The sequence below is a fragment of the Bufo gargarizans genome, chromosome 1 (assembly GCF_014858855.1).
Source record: "Bufo gargarizans isolate SCDJY-AF-19 chromosome 1, ASM1485885v1, whole genome shotgun sequence".
Classification (NCBI taxonomy): domain Eukaryota; kingdom Metazoa; phylum Chordata; class Amphibia; order Anura; family Bufonidae; genus Bufo; species Bufo gargarizans.
This window is the reverse complement of record NC_058080.1, coordinates 549313585-549335765: the sequence shown is the minus strand read 5'-3', so window position 1 is coordinate 549335765 and position 22181 is coordinate 549313585. Positions and strand designations below refer to the sequence as shown.

General features: G+C 42.2%; 1 protein-coding gene across 3 annotated transcripts in view; it reads left to right on the top strand.

Annotated features, from left to right (window-relative positions):
• The window catches only part of CHFR (checkpoint with forkhead and ring finger domains), a 49966-nt gene that overhangs the window by 5516 nt on the left and 22269 nt on the right, over positions 1 to 22181 (top strand). For all 3 annotated transcript variants that reach the window (XM_044275598.1, XM_044275597.1, XM_044275599.1), the window contains exons 3-8: positions 5747 to 5846; positions 12256 to 12365; positions 13207 to 13266; positions 17663 to 17830; positions 18593 to 18736; positions 21606 to 21756. In XM_044275598.1, coding sequence (XP_044131533.1) covers positions 5747 to 5846; positions 12256 to 12365; positions 13207 to 13266; positions 17663 to 17830; positions 18593 to 18736; positions 21606 to 21756 — 733 coding nt within the window. The remainder of the gene's footprint in view (positions 1 to 5746; positions 5847 to 12255; positions 12366 to 13206; positions 13267 to 17662; positions 17831 to 18592; positions 18737 to 21605; positions 21757 to 22181) is intronic.

The following is a 22181-nucleotide window of genomic DNA, read 5'->3' as shown; positions in this document are numbered from 1 at the left end:
GGTCCGCATCTGTTCCGCAAATTGTGGAACGGGTGCAATCCATTTATTCTCTATGGGGCAGGAATGGATGCAGATAGCACACCGTGTGCTTTCCGCATCCGCGTTTCCGGAGTGCGCCCCCGATCTTCCGGTCTGCGGGTCTGGAAAAAAATAGAACATGTCCTATTCTTGTCCGCAATTGCGGACAAGAATAGGCAGTTCTATGGGGGGTGCCGGCCGGGTGTATTGCGGATCCGCAATACACTACGGACATGTGAATGGACCCTTAATAGGCATCTTGAGACCCTTTAGAAACACAGCATGCTGCACTTGTTGAAACTGTATGGATAGACAGACTGAAAGGATCATACCCCCAGTTCACTTAGGACTTCCATTATCATGCTATTACTGCAATCATTTAGGGTACGTCCCCATGTGGCGTAAACACTATGGGTTTGCTGCTTGCAAATCTGCGGAGGTAATTCCACAACTTTGTACTGTAGCAGCAAAGTGGATTAAGAGATCCCATCCACATGCTGTGTAAGGTTAAGGCCCCTTTACACTCCCTGAACATTGGACAGATCATTGCTAAAAAGCATTCATAGGAACACTCGTTGGCAATTATCTGGCAGTGTAAAGGTGCCGCCGATTACCCAATGAAAGAGCCAGTTCATTGGGTAATTGGATCTTTCATGTGGTCACCTAAATGATCATTTGCTGGCAGCAGAGCCGGCTGTCTAAGGGTCCATACACACGTCCGCATCCGTTCCGCAGTTTTGCAGAACAGGTGCGGATCCATTCATTTTCAGTGGGGCCGGAATGTGCTGTCCGCGTCCGCATTTTCGTTCCGCAAAAAAATAGAACATGTCCTATTCTTGTCCGCGATTGCGGACAAGAAAAGGCATTTTCTATGAGAGTGCCGGTGATTTGCAGTTCGCAAAATGTGGAACGCACATTGCCGGTGTCCGTGTTTTGCGGATCCGCAAATTACATACAGCTGTGTGAATGAACTCTTAACAATGATTCTGTATGGGGATGAGCTATGACATTTGCGATCGCTCCTGTCCATACTGTGGAGGAGATCACTACATAGAGGTTGCACTACATTTATTCCAGAACAGTAAACATATTCATCTTAGCATTTTTGAACAGTATTTTGAGCCAAGAAGTATGAAATAAGACCGTCTGTGGCTGGGGGCCTGGGATTAATAAGACCCTGGGTTGGTTAAAGGCATACATAGCACAGAAGCCAAGTATAAGTGATAAACTACAGATGTACTATATTGGATTTATACTAGATTATCCACAGTCCATTATGGTGTATCTGACTTTGTACTTTATCATTTGGCTATAACCAGGGGTCAAGTCCTGGGAAAAAAAGTGTGGGAACTCACCCAAGATCCACTGCAACCCCCCCCCCCCCCCCCCCCCCCCCTCCAAAAAATAAAAAAGCACAGAAAATCTAGCATGCTGTAATTTGTGTCGCTGCGGGCTAAAAAAAATAAATAAAAAAAAATAACACTTTTAGAAAAGTTTGTCCTGGGATTCGATCTCTTGACTTCTACACAGCAGAGGCAAGGCATATGCCCTCACAGCTATGAAAGCTGTCTAGCTTGTTACTTAAAAAAAATATATATAAGACTTCTACTGTAGGTAACTTTGCCCACTGTGTATGGATGTAGCAGAGCTGGGTGCGTTGGGGCAGCTGTCATGTGTATGGTTGTACACTAGGTATCAGTACACTAGGTATCAGTAGAAGTATCAGAAAAAAAAAAAAAAACACTTTTAGAAAAGTTTGTCCTGGGATTCGAACTCATGACCTCTACACATTACAGGCAAGGCATTTACCCTCACAGCCATAAAAGCAGTTGAGGTAGTTGCTTAAAAAAAACAAACTAAGACTTCTACTTATACCTAGTGTACAACCATACACATGACAGCTGCCCCAACACACCCAGCTCTGCTACATCCATACACAGTGGGCAGCTGTCATGTGTATGGTTGTACACTAGGTATCAGTACACTAGGTATAAGTAGAAGTTTTTTTTTTTTTTTTTTTTTTAAGCAACTACCTAGACAGCTTTCATGGCTGTGAGGGTAAATGCCTTGCTCTGATGTGTGGAGGTCGTGAGTTCGAATCCCAGGATAAACTTTTCTAAAAGACATTCTAAATGATCTTGTAGTGAAGGAGATGATGTCATTAGGGGGCGGGGCGCCATGAGAGGAGTGGCAGGCAGCGGCACCGCACAGACAGCTTCCTCTCAACAGAAGCCGCCCCTCCTCCCTTAACCTGCCCTGCACAGTGCGCTCCGTCTCCCCCTGTGAATCTGATTCAGCCGTGTTCTCCTGGCTTGAGGCTGAAAGGGAACGGCGTTCCTGCCATGAAAAAAGTGCAGGAACGCCGTTCCCATGCGTTCCCCCTCCACTCGACCCCTGGCTATAACTGGCTGCTGTGCATTCACCCTACCCAGGGTCTTATTAAAGGAGTTGTGTGAAGTTATCCCCTCTCAAACTGGCATGGTGCCATATGTCCTCTGTTCGGCAGTCGTCTCCAGTCTCCCTTGTAGCGGTGGTGCAGTGTGCTTACAGTTTCCTCTCTCATTCACTTAAATGTGATGAAACGCTGTAATTAAATTGCTCCACCGCTACAATGGAGACGGCATACAGGTAAACACTGAAGAGGACACAGCACTCACACAAGCACCAAAGCCCCTTCAAACAGCTGGTCGGAGGGGGACTCAGACCACGCCGATCTGATGGCCTATTCCTTTAAGGACGCTTAATGATTTTATTCTCGATTTTTATTATTTTTCTTGTTTTTCTTTCTGGCCATAACTAAACATTTTTGCCAATATAGTCATATGTAGCTTGTATTTTTTTGCAGGGTAAGATGTAGTTTTCGTTGTTGAATTAGTTGTAGTGTTCGTATTGATGAATTATTTTTTGAGGGAGAATAGGAAAAAAAAAACTGTTCCATTGTTATGTTTTTGCATTATTTTTTATGTTGTTTATGTTCATGGGCCACTTTAACCCTTTCACGCATTTGTATGTTACTGTACGTCCAAATTGCAAATGGCTTACTGTATTTGGACGTTCAGTGACATCCAATCTGCTTATCGGAGCTATGACACTGTAAAGTGTCACAGCCCCGGAGTCTCCGCTCTCCCCAAGAGAATAGACACCAGGGAAGCCGGGAAAGGACTGATCTGAGTGGTCCGTTGCCGGCAAGCGCTCCAATTGGTTAGTCTCTGTAGACTAATCAATCAGAGCGCTTCAGTGACGATTTCAGGGTGTGATCTCCACTCTGGCCCCCTGTGTGCTGGCAGTGCCCCAGGTAATCTAATGACCCCCACTGTGGCCCTAAACATGCCCCAATATTGTGCCATTGCCCCCCATGATGCCCCCTGCAGTGATTGTGATGGCAGCAGCTCCGTTCCTGAGCTAACACTCTGCTGCAACGGCTGAAATCTCGGCCGTTTAACTCCATAGATGCCACGGTCAGTAGCCGCCCGCGGCATCCATAGGGTTGAGAGGGAGGGAGCTCCCTCTGTGTTCTATTGGGCCGCTACTGCAGCGATGGCATCAGGCTTATGATTGCCAGGGTAACCGGACGCCTTACAAAAGTGTCTGGGCTGCCATGTACCTAAGGCAGATCAGACCCTGAGGGTCTGATCAACCTTTGTGTAAATGTAGCACTGACTATACAGTTCATTCCAATAGATGACTATTGCAATAAATAAAAAGTGTAAAAAAAAACCCAAAAAATCTATTAAAAAAAGAAATAAAATGTAAATAAAAAAAAATTGTCTTTTCTCATATTAGTTTATTTATAAGTCATTAAAAAGTGAAAAAAAACACAAAAGAACTACACGATTGGTATTGCTGCGTCCGTAACAACCTGATCTATAAAAGTATAATGTTACTAATCCCATGTGGTGAACGCCATAAAAAATTTATGTAAAAACAATTATGGAATTGCTGTTTTTGTCACCTCACCGCCGTATAATAAAAAGAGATTTCATAAAAAAAAGACATATGTACCCAAAAATGATACCAATAAAAAACGACAGCCCGTCCTGCAAAAAACAAGCCCCCATATAGCTATTTTGCTGAAAAAATAAAAATTTTATGGACTTTAGTATTCTGTGGGTTCATATCGCCACAACCATATGAACCCACAGAATAAAAAAATCATATAATATTTACAAAAAGAGAAACCCCATAAAAAATTAAAATAAAAAACAATGACAGATTTGCCATTTTTGCCCACTTCACCTCCACAAAAAATGGTATAAAAAGTGATCAAAAAGACATATGTAAACAAAAAGGATACCAATAAAAACTACAGCCCGTCCCGCAATAAACAAGCCCACATACAGCAACATTGGTGAAAAAATGTTATGTTAGAAAATTCTGATGCTACTCCTTCACTTCTGAATGCTGCCGTGCCCCCAAACAGCGGTTTACGACCACATATATGGTGTTGCTGTATTCAGGAAAAAATGCATGACAAATTGTGGGGTGTATTTTCTCCTGTTACCCCTTGTGAAAATGGAAAATTGGGGTTAAAGCAACCTTATATTGGAAATAAAAGTACATTTTTCATTTTTACAGCCACGTGTTTCTAAATTCTATGAAACACTTGTTGCGTCAAAGCATTCACTTCACCTCTAGATTTATTCCTTGAGGAGTGTAGTTTCCAAAATGGGGTCACTTTTTGGGGTTTTCTTTCTAGGGGTACCTCAGGGTCTCTTCAAATGTGACATGGCAAATGAAAACCATTCCAGCAAAATCTGCCCTCCGTTAAAAATATGGCGCTACTTTCCCTCTGCACTCTACCATGTGCCCATAAAGCAGTTTACGACCACATTTTACGACCACATATGGGGGGGTTTATGTAAACTGCAGAATCAGGGTAATAAATATTGCGGTTTCTTTGGCTGTTAAAGGGGTTCTTCACTTTAATTTAACTGATGATCTATCCTCTGGATAGATCATCAGCTTGTGATCGGCGGGGGTCTGACACCCGGGACCCCCGCCGATCAGCTGTTTGAGAAGGCAGCGGCGCTCCAGCAGCACCACGGCCTTCTTACTGTTTACCGCCGGCCCACTGACGTCACAACTAGTATCAACTCGCATGGGCGAGGCTAAGCTCTGTCCACTTGAATGGAGCTTGCAGCGCCCACGCTAGTTGATACTAGTAAACTGTAAGAAGGCCGCAGTGCTGTCGCTTGAAGGGAATGCATCAGCACCCTGCAATTTGTATTATGAATGTGAGCCGAAATTTTTGAAAATTCCATTACAGTGGACTAAGTTTTCAACAGATTGAGTACAGTCATTGATCTCTTGTTAACATTTTTTTTTTTTTAAATATCCGATGGTTGAAAAGTTGTCTGAAGCCTGTGTGTGTGTGTGTGTGTGTGTATATATATATAATTTATTTTTTTAACACTGCACTGATGACCGATCCTCTGGATAGGTCATCAGTATGTGATTGGTGAGGGTCTGACATTGTTCCTGGTCCCCGCACGGCCGCCGCTGCATCTCCCTAGGCCATCAGACCCCCACCCACCCCTGTCGCCGGATGTTTTGATCCGTGCCACAGGGAGATGCAGCGAAGGCCGTGCAGATCAGGAGCAACGTGGGGAGCGGGGTAAGTATAATCTATATGTGGGACTCGGGCATGTTTTAAACATTGGATAACCCCTTTAAAGTCTTGGAAAACCCTTTTAATAATAGACTGATTTTGACTATTTTGTCTTCACAGGTTGTGACCTTTCATTTCCTGGTAACAAACTGGTGTCTGGAGAACACTGCAAAATAACAGTGGATGAGGCTTCTGGGGTTGTCTCCTTAGAAGATACCAGGTAACTTAGAAAGAACAGTCTAACTATTGTCTCCTTTGTACCATAGATACTTAGGCTACATTTACAAATGACCATTAAAAACGTACCATCCATTTTCTGTCGGTTTGTTATGGCAGTTAAAAACGCCTGTCTACACATCCAGTAAAAATGGACCCATTGATTTCAATGTGGTCAGTCTTGCCGTAAAAAACTGCCAAAAATGGTACATACCCTATTTTTTGACAGCTGCTATTCACAAGCCGTTAAAAAAACAAAAAAAATGCCATTTCAGTAGCCCCATAGACTGTTTCTAAAAACGTCCGTTATTGTTTGAATGTAGCCTTATTAGTTATAAATGGATGTAGTCTGTCAAAGTTTAGTAGTTTCAAACAATCAAAGAATATAGTTAAAAGGTTGGACAGCCTTCCCATGCACCCAAATTGTCAGCTGAGTGCTGTGTACTACTACTACTAGGAAAATGATCAGCTGTGTCCCCTCACTATTAGTAGTCTCTGCATCTGGATGCTGTATGAGATCAGCTAGTCATAGGGGGAAAGGTTGTAGCTGTAAAGGGAACCTGTCACCACAAAATGCAGTGTGATCTTCAGGCAGCATGTTATAGAGCAGGAAAAGCTGAGAAGATACATAGTTTTGCGGAAAGAGATTCACCAAAACTTGTAATTTATATATTAAAATTTCTATTCAACCTGAACTCACTTGCCTAAGTGGGCAATCTTTGAATGATATCGTTCACCTTGTAAATAGGTGGCTGTCAGTCACTGGTAGTGTGGACAGATTCACTTAGACTGACATTTCATAGTCCAATCTTAGTAAAAGGTCTGTTGGAGTAAAATGAGACAAATTTATTAACCCACTTATCTTAACTGTACGTAATTTTGATGCCCTTAGATTGTGAGCCCCATTGGGGGACAGTTGGATAATGTCTGTAAAGCGCTGCAAAATATAGTAGCGCTATATAAGTGCATAAAATAATAATAAATGTAATGGATATATGGAGTAGGCTCATGAGCTGAGCTTGCTCTGTATACTACAGGTGCCCTCTGTGAAATATTTTGATCCCAGTCATTTAAAGAGGACCTTTCACCACTCCTGACATGCCTGTTTTAATAGCTTCATGCATTCCCTGTGTAATAGCAATTCTGGAACTATTCTTATTGCTCCATGTTGTGCCTATTATTTCTGCTATATGTTATGAATCAATTGCTAGCAGTCTGCAGTAAGGGTACAGAAGGGAGGTAACCAGTTGGGGGGGGGGGGTACCTGCACAGTCTGACTCTATGCAATCAGTGCTGTAATTTTTATACTCTGCAGGTACACCCCCCCCCCCCCCCCCCCAATCTCAGAGGGGCTGCCTGGGTGAAGAAGGGAATATGTCCAGGTTCAGCTTTAAACTCCGACAACCCCTTTAAGAGGAAAAGCCATATCCACAGCCCATCTGCAGTAAAATTGTGCTACAAAACTGCTTGTAATATGTGGGTTTTAATTTCTGAATTGTGGCAAAATTTGTGGCGGAAAAATCACTCCATTGGCCATATCCTTTCAGCAACTAAAACATATTAGGGCAGATATATGAAACTGTCTTATGAAACAGATTTAACCTCTTCAGGACATATGACGTACCGATACATCATGTATACTTCCGATCACCACCACCTGGCTAAATGCGCAGGGGGGTCCCGTGACCCCCCCCGTGTCAGCGATCACCGCAAACCGCAGGTCAATTCAGACCTGTGGTTTGCGGCTTTTTATTGTGCGGGCGGCGGTAGTCGGCGGTGCCATCGGGTCCCCGTGGGGCTGTGGGGGGGGGGGGGGACCCGCTGGCATGGAAGGCAGCGCGATGCCTAAGGAAGGCATAGCGCTGCCATCCGGTGAAGAGCCTGTGAGATCCAGCCCCCTGTGAGATACACACAGAATTACTCATACAGCCAATGCATTCCAATACAGAAGTATTGGAATGCATTGTAAAGGATTAGACCCCCAAAAGTTCAAGTTCCAAAGTGGGACAAAAAAAGTTGAAAAAATAAAGTCTTCCCCCCCAAAAAATTAAAAGTTTCAAATAAAAATAAACAAAAACTTAATTTTCCCCAAATAAAGTAAAAAATAGGTGGGGGAAAAAAAAGTATACATATTAGGTATCGCTGCGTCCGTATCAAACGGCTCTATAAACATATCACATGACCTAACCCCTCAGATGAACACCTAACTGTGCTAAATAAACAATTTTTTTGTCACCTTGCATCACAAAAAAAGTACAACAGCAAGTGATCAAAAAGGCGTTTGCCCACCAAAAAAGTACCAATCTGTCACCTCATCCCGCAGAAAGAGAGCCCCTTCCTGAGACAATCGCCCAAAAAAAAAAAAAAACTATGGCTCAGAATATGGAGACGCCAAAACATCTTTTTTTGTTTTAAAAAAAGCTGTTATTGTGTAAAACTTACATAAATAAAAAAAAGTATACATATTGGGTATCGAAGCATCCATAATAACTTGCTCTATAAAAATACAACATGATCCAACCTGTCAGATGAATGTTGTAAATAACAAAAAATAAAAACTGTGCCAAAACAGCTATTTCTTGTTACCTTGCCTCACAAAAAGTGTAATATAGAGCAACCAAAAATGATATGTACCCTAAACTAGTACCAACAAAACTTCCACCCTATCCCATAGTTTCTAAAATGGGGTCACTTTTTGGGAGTTTCTACTCTAGAGGTGCTTCAAATGGGACATGGTGTAAAAAATAAAATAAATAAAAATAAATAAATAAAAAAGTCCAGCAAAATCGGCCATCCAAAAACCGTATGGCATTCCTTCCTTTTGCACCTTGCCGTGTGCTCGTACAGCAGTTTATGACCACATATGAGGTGTTTCTGTAAACTACAGAATCCGGGCAATAAATATTGAGTTTTGTTTGGCTGTTAACCCTTGCTTTGTAAAAGTTAAAAAAAATAAAAAATTTAAAATCTGCCAAAAAAGTGAAATTTTGAAATTGTATCTCTATTTTCCATTAATTCTTGTGGAACACCTAAAGGGTTAACAAAGTTAGTAAAATCAGTTTTAAATACCTGAGGGGGGTGGTTTCTATTATGTAAGCCTCGCAAAGTGACTTCAGACCTGAACTGGTCCCTAAAAAATTGGGTTGTTAAGCCTTGTAGCATTCCCAAAATGATCCAAACATGAAGTAGACGTATGGGGAATGTAAAGTAATAACTATTTTGGAGGTATTACTATCCATTATAGAAGTAGAGAAATTGAAACTTGGAAATTTGCAATTTTTTCACGTATTTTTTTTATAAATAAAAAACATTCTCAGAATGGCCTGGATAAGTCAAAGCGTTTTAAAGTTATCACCACTTAAAGTGACACTGGTCAGATTTGCAAAAAATGGCCTGGTCCTTAAGGTGAAATAAGGCTGTGTCCTAAAGGGGATAAAGAAGAACTGTCTGTGTTGCCCATATCGACCAATCACAGTGCAGCTTTTATTTTTCAGGATCACTATAATGAAACCTGTTTTGTGATTGGTTGCTATGATCAGTAAAAAAACGTGGATAGATCCGGCACCCAAATAAAAACGAATTCCTTTATTATTAACATAGTAGAAAAATATTAAAACCACTGTCGCTTATGCATTTTGGGCTTACAAGCCCTTCCTCATAGCCTACAAGATGTAGAAAATGACAAAAATGTATATACTAACAGGCATGCTGAAAAAGCAGTAACACAGAAAATCGGGCATGAATGGAATAGGGGCTGGACTGGAAATATCTTAATAAAAGAGTAATATAGTATATCAAGCATAGTACAGACACATATTGCAAAATATGCATATAAAAAGAAGGCAAAATGCAGTGTGAATAAGGTAATCAATATAGGTATGACATATCGGTCTTGAGGTTTATTCCATTAGGAGACCTGCTTCCCATTGTGAGGATCCAGTACACCTCAGCAGGGCTTGTCTCCAATTGCGGGGGGGGGGGGGGGGGGGCTGATTAACCCTTTTACTGGCTTTAACCTAAAAGGGCTGTGTGTTGCCTTGGTGGCTGTTCACATAATGTGCAGCTGCACCTGACAGGTTTTTCAGTTGAGGAGTTTTGATACTATTGAGGTGTTCAGCAATGCGTTTTTTAAGGCTGTGGGTGGTACACCCAACATACTGGATCCTGCATTCAATATAGGGGTGGGCGATATTGGCGATATGATATGTGCCATGATATGGATTTTGTGTATATCGCCTATATTGCCGCCCCGCGATATGACCACGGAGCGGTAGTGAATGATTGCGCAGAAGCTTCTGGCTCACCGCTCCTTGGCCTCCCGACTCCGCACCGCGCTGTACTGGCCAGGGCCGGCGTGCACACAGCGTCGGCCCGCTTTGCTGACGCTGTATGTGATGTCAGTCAGGTCCCGCCCAGTGCTTGAAGACGCCACATCTGTGGACTCCATTAGCTGGCCCCTGCCGAGCAACCTGCAGGAAAGGTAAGTATAATAACAGAGACTCTTGTGGGGGGACGGGGACTCTTGCTGGAGGATAAGGAAAGGAATATTTTGCAAACGATGGCCAGAACCTGATCATCTTCTGATGGCACTGAGACCGGCTGCTCTGTCTGAATATATAGCAGGGGGGACACATGGAGTCTGATGATGGAAAATGCTGGGGGACACATGGCTGATGATGGCAAATGCCATGGGGAGCTGATCTGATGGCACTGGCTCACTGGGGGGCACATGGAGTGTGATAATGGCTAATGCCACATGGGGCTGATCTGATGGCACTGGCTCACTGCTGGGGGACACATGTCTGATGATGGCAAATGCCACATGGGGCTGATCTGATGGCACTGGCTCACTGCTGGGGGACACATGTCTGATGGCAAATACCATGGGGCGCTGATCTGATGGCACTGGCTCACTGCTGGGCGATACATGTCTGATGATGGCAAATGCCATGGGGCGCTGATCTGATGGCACTGGCTCACTGGGGGACACATGTCTCATTCAGACATGTGTCCCCCAGTGAGCCAGTGCCATCAGATCAGCGCCCCATGGCATTTGCCATCATCAGACAGTCTGATAGATGATGGAAAATGCCATGGGGCTGATGGCACTGGCTCTGGGGGACATGTCTGATGATGGCAATTGGCAAATGCCATGGGGCTGACGCTGACTGATGGCAAATGGCATGGGGCTGATGAAATTTCTTGCAAAGTTTATTCATTTGTATTTTTTGTATACATACAGAAGAAAATAATATATTGCAATATATATCGCATATCGCACATGCTTCAAATTATATCGCAATATAGACTTTAGACCATATCGCCCACCCCTAATTCAATACATTCAATAACATAAATAATATAGTTGGTGTTACAATTAATAAAAGTATTTCTATTATGACAATACTTATTTGCTGTGGAGGTCACAGATTTAGAAGGTTTGATACATTTACATGTATTACATCTGTTATGACCACATTTATACAGGCCTTTGCATGTGAGCTAGTGTTGTGCATTTTTTGGAGTCACATACATGGAAGGAGCTAAAGTATTACCTAGTGTGATACCCCGTTTGGCTACAAATCTGCAGCCATTCTTGAGAATATTTTTAATTTAGGGGTCATCATCCTAAATAGGTGATTGTTCATCTCCTCAAAAAATAATCGGATCATAGTCTAAAGAATAATTGGTAGAAAAAGTAACCAAATCAGTAGTGTTACTTTTTTTGGGTGATCACAAATAAAGATTCTCTGATTTTAGTGATCACAATATTTTTGGCACGATTGAGGGAACCAAATAGGATAGCCTCTGTCTCTGAGGCAATTGTCAATGATGACACATTCATTGTAAAAAATCCTTGATGTCTGAACAGGCACGTAATGCCCTGATGTACTCCCCTACTGGGATGCTGCGAATTGTGTGCTTGGGATGGCAGCTGCTTGTGGCCAAAATAGTTTTACTTGCTGTAGGTTTTCGATACAATTTGGTAATAACCCGGTTATGCCAGGAATCTCTAATCAGGGTTAGATCCAGAAAAAAATAATATGGGTGGCTATTGTAAGTGAAAAACTTTTGTTATTTACATATTCAATAATGTCTGACACGGACGCCACAGGGCCCCTCCAAACGAGGAGCATTTTAGACAGTTTCCAAAATTTGCCTCATTGTCTCATACTTACAAAATTGGACAAAAATAAATAAATATAAAACAAAAATTTCCTGGCTATTTCACGGCATTTTATTGCTTTTTGGTCTTTGATGTATTTCTTCATGAACAATTGTTTTTTTTAGAAAACATGCAGCAATAAAAATATAATCGTTACAACATTTGCAATGCTTTATTCAGATTTAGCTGAGCCTTTCCCCATCATGACATTTGCATATGATAATGCTGTATACATGTATATTTGCAGTACGAATGGCACCGTGATTAACCAGCAGAAAGTGGTGAAGAAGCAGTCCTACACATTAAAGAATGGCGATGTGATCTATGTTGTTTATAGGAAAAATGAGCCAGAACAAAGTAAGTTTTGAGTCTAGTGTGCATGTGCTGCTCTTTTTTTGTTCTTGGGGCGAAACCTTTTTCAAATAATCTTTTTAATTGCTGCTGTTAAAGGATGTAATCCACTGGCCTGTTTTTCGGCTAATAATCGCTAACGAGCGTTCACATGAGCGATCATCTGCTGCTGATTGCTCGATGAATGAAAAATTCGGATTTTTAAGCTTAAAAACAGCGCTGGCCAGCAGCACATCATGCTGTCTAATAGTGATCTGCCGCTAGACAGCATGGGAACGAACGATGGCATAGCGATCACTTCTTCATAGCGATCATGTAATAGCAGCAGTCTCCGCCGCTAGTTGGCAAGCGATTGCTGGGAGGGAACATTAACAGATGTCACTTGAATGGAAGCAGCGCAGGCAGCACTGCCGTAACCAGGCATTACCACTACACAGTTTATGGAGCTGAGCTGTTTTGGTGCCTGCTTCCGGTAAATCGCTGATGAGTGGGGGTGCTGGGAGTTGGACCCCCACCAAGCTGATATAGATGACTTATGATATGTCTAAGTCATCTATATTAAAGGCCTGGAGCGGCCCTTTAAAGGAGTGGTCCCGGATTATAAAAAATATGGCTGCTTTATTCCAGAAAGGTTGCAAGTGGTATTGTAGCCCAGCTCCATTGAAGTGGATGGAGCTGAGATGTAATACCATACACAACCTGTTGACAGGGGTGAAGCTGTTTTTGTTTTTTCACGAAAGAAGCCATATATTTCTTGTCGTGGACAACCCCTTTAACTAAAATGAAACATTTATTTATTTTATTCGCAAGCTGTTCATTTTGTAAAATAATTTTTTCTGTTTTGTAGATGTTGCTTTTCTGTACAAATCATTGAGTTCAGCACAAGGCAATATACAAGAACTTGCAGGTGTGTTAAAGGTTTTTACTTTTCTCATTTAGGCTTCAGGTTTTCACATCTGCCAGTTTTCCTCCGTCTGTTGCTCTTTGTCATCCTGAATAATTTAACACGCTGTGCTATTCTGTCCTACAAAAACGTGGAAACCTTAAAGATTCTTTAAAGGGAATCTGTTATCAAAAATGACCAGCTGTTTAAATCAAGTTTTTGAAGAATTATTGGTGATGATATTTTCCATGTCACTATATAAAAAAAGAAAATTCTCCATTTTTAATACTGGCTCCTTTACATGGGCCAATAGACAGTACAATCGGGAACACAATTCATTCCAGATCATCGCCTTTTCATTTAAAGAGGACCTGTCACCTCTCCTGACATGTCCGCTTTAGTAACTACTTGCATTTCCAATGTAATAAGTCCGAATCATCTATTGCTATGACTTTTTCCTGCTGGAAGTTATGAATGAATTACTAGCAGTTTGCAATAAGGGACCAGGTCCAGTCAGTGCTGCCAGTGTGAAACTGTGCAGGGACACCCATCTGGACCTTCACTTCAAACTGCCAGCAATTCATTCTTAACTTCTAAAAAGGATAATAAAGGAATGTCTCAACATACAAAGAGATCCTCCAGAATTGTTATCACATGGATAATGCAAGTAATTACTAAAACGGATATGTCAGGAGACATTACAGATGTCTAAATGTAAGACAGCAAGGAAGCGGTCTTGCATTTAGACCTCGCGCAGAATCCTCTGAAGTTATGAAGAGGTCGGCGCCTCATCTCCAACCTATACTACTGTTATGAAGAGGTACATGCTCTCATCATCTCCAACCTACACTACTGCAGCATCCGCCTCTGTGGCCTCCCATCTAACACTCTAGCACTCCTCCAGTCCATCCTAAATTCTGCTGCCCAGCTAATCCACCTCCCAATCCCTTCACAGGCTACCCATCGCCCAGTGATCCAAGTATAAAATATTAACTGTGACATACAAGGCAGTGACAGTGGCTGCATCACCATTTTTTTTTATCATGCCCATTAATGACATGTCATATTTTGTAATACAATTTTAAGCTATTGTAACTTAGTTCTAAGCCTGATTCTTGTTTTGTTGCAGATAATTGGTGAATGAAGTAGGCAGTATTACACTTTTGCATGCAGATAAACAAAATTTGACTTAACAAAATTAAAGGGGCCCATGATATAATTTTAATTTGCACTGTTAAAACAAAAAAAATGGATTATTTATTATTATTATTAAAGCACAATTATATCCAGCATGCTATACATATGAAAAGGGGTATACATACATAATACAACACAAGTACAGTAAGCATGAACTAGATGAATTACAAAGTGGTACTGAAAGAGAGAGGACCCTGCCTGCTTTCATCTACAGAGGATGGGAGAAGAATACAGTAGTTAATGGTAGAATCTGTTTATATAGTGGTATAGAAGCAGCAGGGTTACTGTAGATAGTAGGCTTGTCTGAAGAGTTTTCAGGTTTCTCTGGAAGATTTCCACGGTAGGTAACAGACTGATATTTTCGGGTATAGAGCTTCATAGTATGGGGGATACATGGTAGAAATCTTGGATGCGCATGTAGGAAGAGCAGATATGAGAAAAATAGAGAACTAGGTCTTTTGAGAATCAGAGGGGACAAGGTCACAAATGTATGGAGAGGACAGGTTGTAGACAGCCTTGTATGTCACAGTTAATATTTCGTACTTGGATCTCTGGGCGATGGGTAGCCAGTGAAAGGATTGGCGGGGGAGAGGTGGATTAGCTGGGCAGCAGAGTTTAGGATGGACTAGAGGAGTGTTAGATAGGAGGTCACAGAGGCGGATGTTGCAGTAGTGTAGGTTGGAGATGAGGAGAGCATGTACATCTTTATAACAGTAGTATAGGTTGGAGATGAGGCGCTGGCCTCTTCATAACTTCGAAGGATCCTGCGCCAGTTCTAAATGTAAGAGCGCTTCCTTGCTGTCTTACATTTAGAAATTTTTTCTACACCTTAAAGGGAACTGTCATCAACTTTATGCTGACCTCACTGAGTGCAGCATAAAGTAGTGACAGAAATGCTGATTTCAGCGGTGTGTCACTTATGAGCTAAAAGTACGTGGTTGCTGAGAACCAGCATCATAATCATTGCAGCCTGGAAAAGAGTCCCGGCCACCTGAGAAGAGTCATGGGTATGCATAATCTCCTGCTCTCCCGCCCATCTGCTGATGATTGGCAGTTCTCTCCTAGAAAGAAAGGGAGAAAACTAGGTAGAAGACTGTCCGTCAGCAGCAGGTGGGCAGGAGAGCAGGAATTCATGAATAACCAGGACTCTTCTCAGGTGGCCATGACTCGTTTCCAGGCCCATTCTGCAATAATTGGGATGTTGGTTCTCGGCAACCACTTACCTTTAACTTTTAAATGACAGACCGCTGAAATCAACTCCAGTCACTACGTTATACTGCCGTTAGTATGGGTAGCTTAAAGTTGATGACAGGTTCCTTTTAAACAGGCGTAGAAAATGGGAAATTAGATGGGCCTACCAGCCCCCACCCTTCCCCACCTAGGCCACACCCACTTTTTTTTTTTTTAACCTGTCGTGAGCGGGGAGAAGTCCCAGATTGTGGCGTAATCTGCGCCTGAAATACACCTAATTTAGGCATGTTCCAGCTTAATAAATGACCCCCTGTGTTACTAAGTTATTATGAATGTGCAGATCCGATATTTTTGAGTTGGAGACAGCACAGAGTGGAATGGCTTGGATGTGTAGTTTGATAGACGGGGCAGAATCAAAGGTTAGACCCCCAAGGCAGCGGCCCAGTCAGATTGGGGAGAGTAAGCGGCTATCAACTGTGATAAGTCTGTTGGAGGGGCCAAATGAGAGGTAGGGGGAAGGTGATATATGGACCAGAGAGGTAAATTTGAGAGTCCTCACCATAGAAGTGGTACTGAGAGCCATGGGACTGTCCCAGATCAAATGTGTATATTGAGCGGAGCAAGGGGCCAAGGACGTGAGGTACACAAACAGAGAGGAGGTAGTGTGTGAGTGGGAGATGCTAAGGGCGTCAGCATGGAATAGGGTACTTTAGGGTACTTTCACACTAGCGTTATTCTTTTCCGGCATAGAGTTCCATCACAGGGGCTCTATACCGGGAAAAGAACTGATCAGGCATATCCCCATGCATTCTGAATGGAGAGTAATCCGTTCAGGATGCATCAGTTCAGTTGTTTTGACTGATCAGGCAAAAGAGAAAACCGTAGCATGCTACGGTTTTATCTCCGGCGAAAAAAACTGAAGACATGCCTGAGACTGATCCAACTCATTTTTTCCCATAGGAATGTATTAGTGCCGGATCAAAATACCGGAATGCCAGATCCGTCCTTCCGGCCTGCACATGCGCAGACCGGTAAAAATGTGACAAAAGATACAAGACGGATACGTCTGTCCGCATGACAAGCGGAGAGACGGATCCGTCCTTGCAATGCATTTGTGAGACGGATCCGCATCCATCTCACAAATGCTTTCAGTCACCGGCAGATCGGCTCCAACGACGGAACTGCCCGCCGGATCACACTGCCGCAAGTGTGAAAGCAGCCTTAGGCATATTTCAGTTTAATAAATGACCCCTAAATGTCTGGTCTGTGAGGTATGAGGTGATCCAGCAGAGGTTCAAGCCTGTGATCCAGGATGCGGGTGCTTGTAACTGAATCAAAGTTTTCCGTTAGAATCATTTAAAGACCTGTCTCTGTGCCTAGACATTGTGGTTACATTCTTGTTATGGTGCTGCCTTGGGTTCTTTTGACTGAGAACATTCACCGAACGTGTCCAGTTCTAATCGTCACACTTGCTCAGTAGCTTGGTTGCATGAACCAAATCTTGTACATGGGCAGCGGATCGGGTGCAGGGCATCAAATAAGAATAAGTGAACTAGATGTCGCTTTTTTTAGCCAGCAGTGGACATTTTGAGGAGTCAAAAGAACAGCAGGAGGTGCTATAACAAGTATATAACAGCTGTATCTAGGGAAATAGGGGGGAGGGATCTCCTCTTATCTCTGTGCTGTGGATGGGAGATCAGAACCGCTAGTTTCTACCCCTTCTGCTGCTGAGTTTAAGGAAAACTGACAATTACAAATGGAGCCTGCAGAGGAGAGAATTGATTAGAATGCAGGATACAGGTCATATGATGGCCAGATATAGTATGATATCTCATGTACACGCACTACAGCACACTCTAAAAAGTCACATGAAACGACAAGTATCCTTTCATATTTAATTCTGGGACAACCCCTTTAAGATTTTTCCGTTTAATAAAGTCTTGTTTTGAAATGCAAGCAAAAAAGTGCTCTCTATTACCTAAGATTAGATTTCATATGAATCGTGCAGTTAAACTACTATGGGTTTTTATAGATACCTCAGAGGAAGCAGATGCGACTCAGGCGTTGTCTCCCTTCCAAGACACTTCTTTGACGTCAGAGGAACCTCAGCCTTCCACTTCCACTACCAACCTCTACAGCACACCCACTACCTCCACCCAAGAGCCACTTTTTGCCATACAGATTCAACCATCCCCAGCAGGTTTGTGAAATTGTCTGGACATGCAAAACATGTAATTTAAAGGGAAGCTCCTGTGTGGTCCATTGAGGAATTCCATGTGTCAATCTCTCCCCTGTTTTTTCTGGCTGTTTCTATCACTAAATATCTATGTATATCTTATACAGGCACTAAAACATCATGTTTGATGACTGTTCCCCACATGTTCTTTACTTGGGGGACACAAACCTCTATCACAGTTACTGATGATGATTACACACTACTTGCTATGTATTCATGGTCTCTTAGGTAATTTAGAAAGATAATTATGTCCTCATAGTACATAGAGAGGGTACTGGTTTAGCTGTGATATAAGCTGAGGCGTCAGAGGTTGATAGTATAGCATAAAGGAAGAGAAAGTAGGGTGAAGTCTATAAATTAATATGGTGTCTCATATCAGAAGTAGACAGGAGCCTGAACTGCACTGCAAGCAGACAGTATTATAGAGTGTGAAAGACAGGAGGCGATGATATTCTAGAAAGTTGTATTTCCTCTGTAGGTGGATTGATTCACCATCATATTTTTGTTCTTTTTGTCTGTACCTTATATTTTGACAAATTGTTGGTGGCATAAAATTTGATAAAAGCATGGCCACACAACCTCTTAATATTATGTATGCCTGTGTATGTGTGTGTATGTGTATATATATATATATATATATATATATATATATATATATATATATATATATATATATTTACACACATAATGTGTGTCCTACAATCTGTGCTTTTTGTCTTATTGCAGATGCTGCTTGTACAGCAGCAAAGTCACAGGAAGACAAGCAATCCAGTGTCACAGATGTGATGGGTGACACAGATCAGGCCTCTACAAAGACGTCTGATAACGAGCAAGATAATCATCCTCCTCCCAAAAAGAAGTTGAAAGTTGGTTGGTGTTTTCTTTTTATAAATACTTTTGGCTTGTGCCTTCAAAGTACGTATTTGTATGTTATGCGAGTAACCGAGCAGATGGAGAGGTACCAATGTGAAAATGTTTCTTTTTGTCTGTTCAGAAGAATACAAATTCCCCTAAGCTTGATGAGGAATCTTGGTTTTGAGTGGTAATGCACAGTGCTACAGTTATTTCTCAGAATTACCTTTAGCATTGAAAAAAGTGAAGTCTGTGGCAAAACGGCAACATTTATACAACACATTTTAACATGGACAACATTCTATACATTCCGCTCTGTTTTATTCCACTGTGGGTATGTGGTTTGGAAACCCCGTTCAACTCAAATTATACTGTCATTTGCTGCAGAACTTCAGAATTAAAACTGCAACAAAAATCTGCTGAAAATTCAGCTTCTCTGAACATAGACTTAAAGGGAGTCTGTCATCACAGTTTCACCTTTTTAACCCTTCCCATAGCTTTCTAGCAGCCTTACAGTTGATAAAAACGTTACCTTTATAAGCAATCGTGGACTTATAAAACTGGCAAAAATCATCTTGGTAAGATATGCAAATGAGGCCTCGCAAGTGGCCAGGGGCGGAGTCAACCTCGTAGGTGCCCAGGCAGCTCTGCCTTATCGTCGCTTCCCTCTGCCCTGTCCATCCTTTCCCTCTGCCCGCCCATCTTCTTACTTCTCCTCTCGCCGAGATCCCGCGCCTGTACGCTGAGTCCGTCGGGTGGCGCATGCGCACTGCGATATCCATTCCTGCTACGGCATCACAGTAATTAATGCGCATGCGCCGGTTAATGGCCAAAGTTAGCGCACGTGCATTTATTACTGTGATGCCGTACCAGGCATGGACATCGCAGTGAGCATGCACCGGCCGACGGACTCAGCGCGCAGGCGCGGGATCTCGGCGAGAGAAGTAGTAAGAAGATGGGTGGGCAAAGGGAAAGACTGGGCGGGGGAAGCGACGATAAGGCAGAGCTGCCAGGGCACCTACGAGGTTGACGCCGCCCCTGGGCACTTGCGAGCCCTCATTTGCTTATCCTACCAAGATGATTTTTGCCAGTTTTATAAGTCCACGATTGCTTATAAAGGTAACGTTTTTATCAACTGTAATGCTGCTAGAAAGCTATGGGAAGGGTTAAAAAGGTGAAACTGTGATGACAGACTCCCTTTAAAGCTTTTTCGCCATCTGTATTGTGTGTGTATTTAAAAAAAAAAAATAAGAATATCGGTATCTGGGTTTATTGAAAAAAACTATGGGTAACAGTGAGTGTTACAGTATGTGAGTATCCAGAAGCATTTTGATAATAAATACTAACAACATAGCAGCTCAACACCAACACACATTTATGGCCAACATGTTTAAAATGACCAATGGCCACTAGCAAGAAATGATGTACATGTGAAGAATCAAGAGTCAACCACTTACAAATCCTCTTTCTCCTCCTCACCTTTAAAATCCGATGAAAAATAGCTTACTAAATGAGGGCATTGCCGGAGCCAATATAGGAATGCTGGAATTATAGGCGACTCCCTGCACTACAGGCTGTGTCACCACCAAAACTGGAAGCGGTGTTCATTTTAGGCCAGAGCCAGTAAAAGACGCCCCTCAGATAAGATGAGGGGGGAGGCCAGGCAGCCACATATAGCAGAGCGTGTGCAACATGCGCTCCACCATGCGTGCCAAAGAGCAGAAGCCTAGTGGACAAAAGCATGTCCAACCAAGGACATTGGGTACTCTGGTTTCCTCCCACACTACAAAGACATACTGATAAGAATTGTAAGCTTCATAGAGGACAGTAGGTGAAGAGCTGCATAATATGTCAGCACTATATAAGTGTATATAATAAATAGTCATATACAGGATGAGAGCAATAAATGAGGTTACTCTAAAAGGATAGTTCATATAATGTATAATAGGAAGAAAACCAATCAGAAGATAAATACAATGTATGATAGGAAGGGAAAACAATCGTAGGATAAAGACACATATAATTACTATGGACTAAATATGGTGCCAGTGTCATGCACCATAAAAACTGTACAGCTTAGTAAAAACATTCTGCAAAACATATGATACAATAATGGTAAAGGTATATGAAAAAGATGTAACCCAGTGTATGTGTAAATCTTTACATACATATACCTCAATTACAAAAGGTTCAATTACAAAAAGGGTACAAAACTCATTTAACACTCAAGGGTTTACAGTTCCCAAAACTGAAATCCAAGGGAAAAAAAGGTTGCCATCTTGATGACAGGTAGGGAAATAGAGAAAAAAGATGTACTTTACAAGAGTTTATCGTACATATGTACATCTTGATTAAGAACATCTATAACCTCTGGAGTAGACTACTTTAAAGCAGGGATGTCAAACTCGTGGCCCTCCAGCTGTTGCAAAACTACAACTCCCATCATGCCTGGGCATACTACAGCTATCAGGGAATGATGGGAGTTGTAGTTTTGCAACATCTGGAGGGCCATGAGTTTGACATCCATGACTTAAAGGCTACTTTCACATTAGCGGCAGGCTGTTCCGGCGGGTGAACAGCATGACTGATCCGTGCTACCGTAGTTTTAATCCGGCCTCCTCTCGGCATGTCCGCTGCGCTGCCGCCGGCCCGCCCCCATTATAGTCAATGGGTCCGGAGCGGACCTCCGGCAGCACGCGTGCACTAGCAGCAGCACGGATCCGACAGGCTGTGCACCCGCCGGAACAGCCTGTCGGAGAAGGCTGCCACTAATATGAAAGTAGCCTAACATTCATTGTGTGATGCGTTATATCTTTGTAAACCTCTTCATGTCTGACTATTATTGAGGATATACTAATTTTAAGTCTTTTTATTTCTTCTACTTCAGAAACTGACTGTTCAAGTTCTCAAACCCCTACCCTTCCAAGTTACTCAAAAGTAACCTCTGAAGATACTAAATCAGCTAGCATGAAGCCAGATAAAATGGAAGAGACCCTGACCTGCATTATCTGCCAGGAATTGCTACATGATTGTGTCAGGTAAGTTAACAGATGTCTGTGTTCCCTTTGGCTCAGCCAATGTCTATATGCATTCTAGAATTGTTTCACCTGCCGATCAAGAGCTTGTAATGATAACTGCTAAAGTATTAATATTAAAAAAATATTTAATTATACACCATTCTAAAAGCAAACATTTGTACATGTACAGTGACTTGTGAAAATGTTCACCACCACCCCTCCCCCCCTTGGTGTTTTTCCTGTTTGGTTGCATTTCAATTTGGAATTCAAATGGATATTTTATGTAATAGATCTGATCAAATATTCCAAATTGTTGTAGTGGAGTATAAAAACTGCCTTGTTTAATAAATAGATAAAAACTGGAAAGTTATGAGTGCATATGTATTCATCCCCTTGCTAAGAACCCCCTAAGTAAGTAAGATCTGTTAACCAATTAACTACAGAAG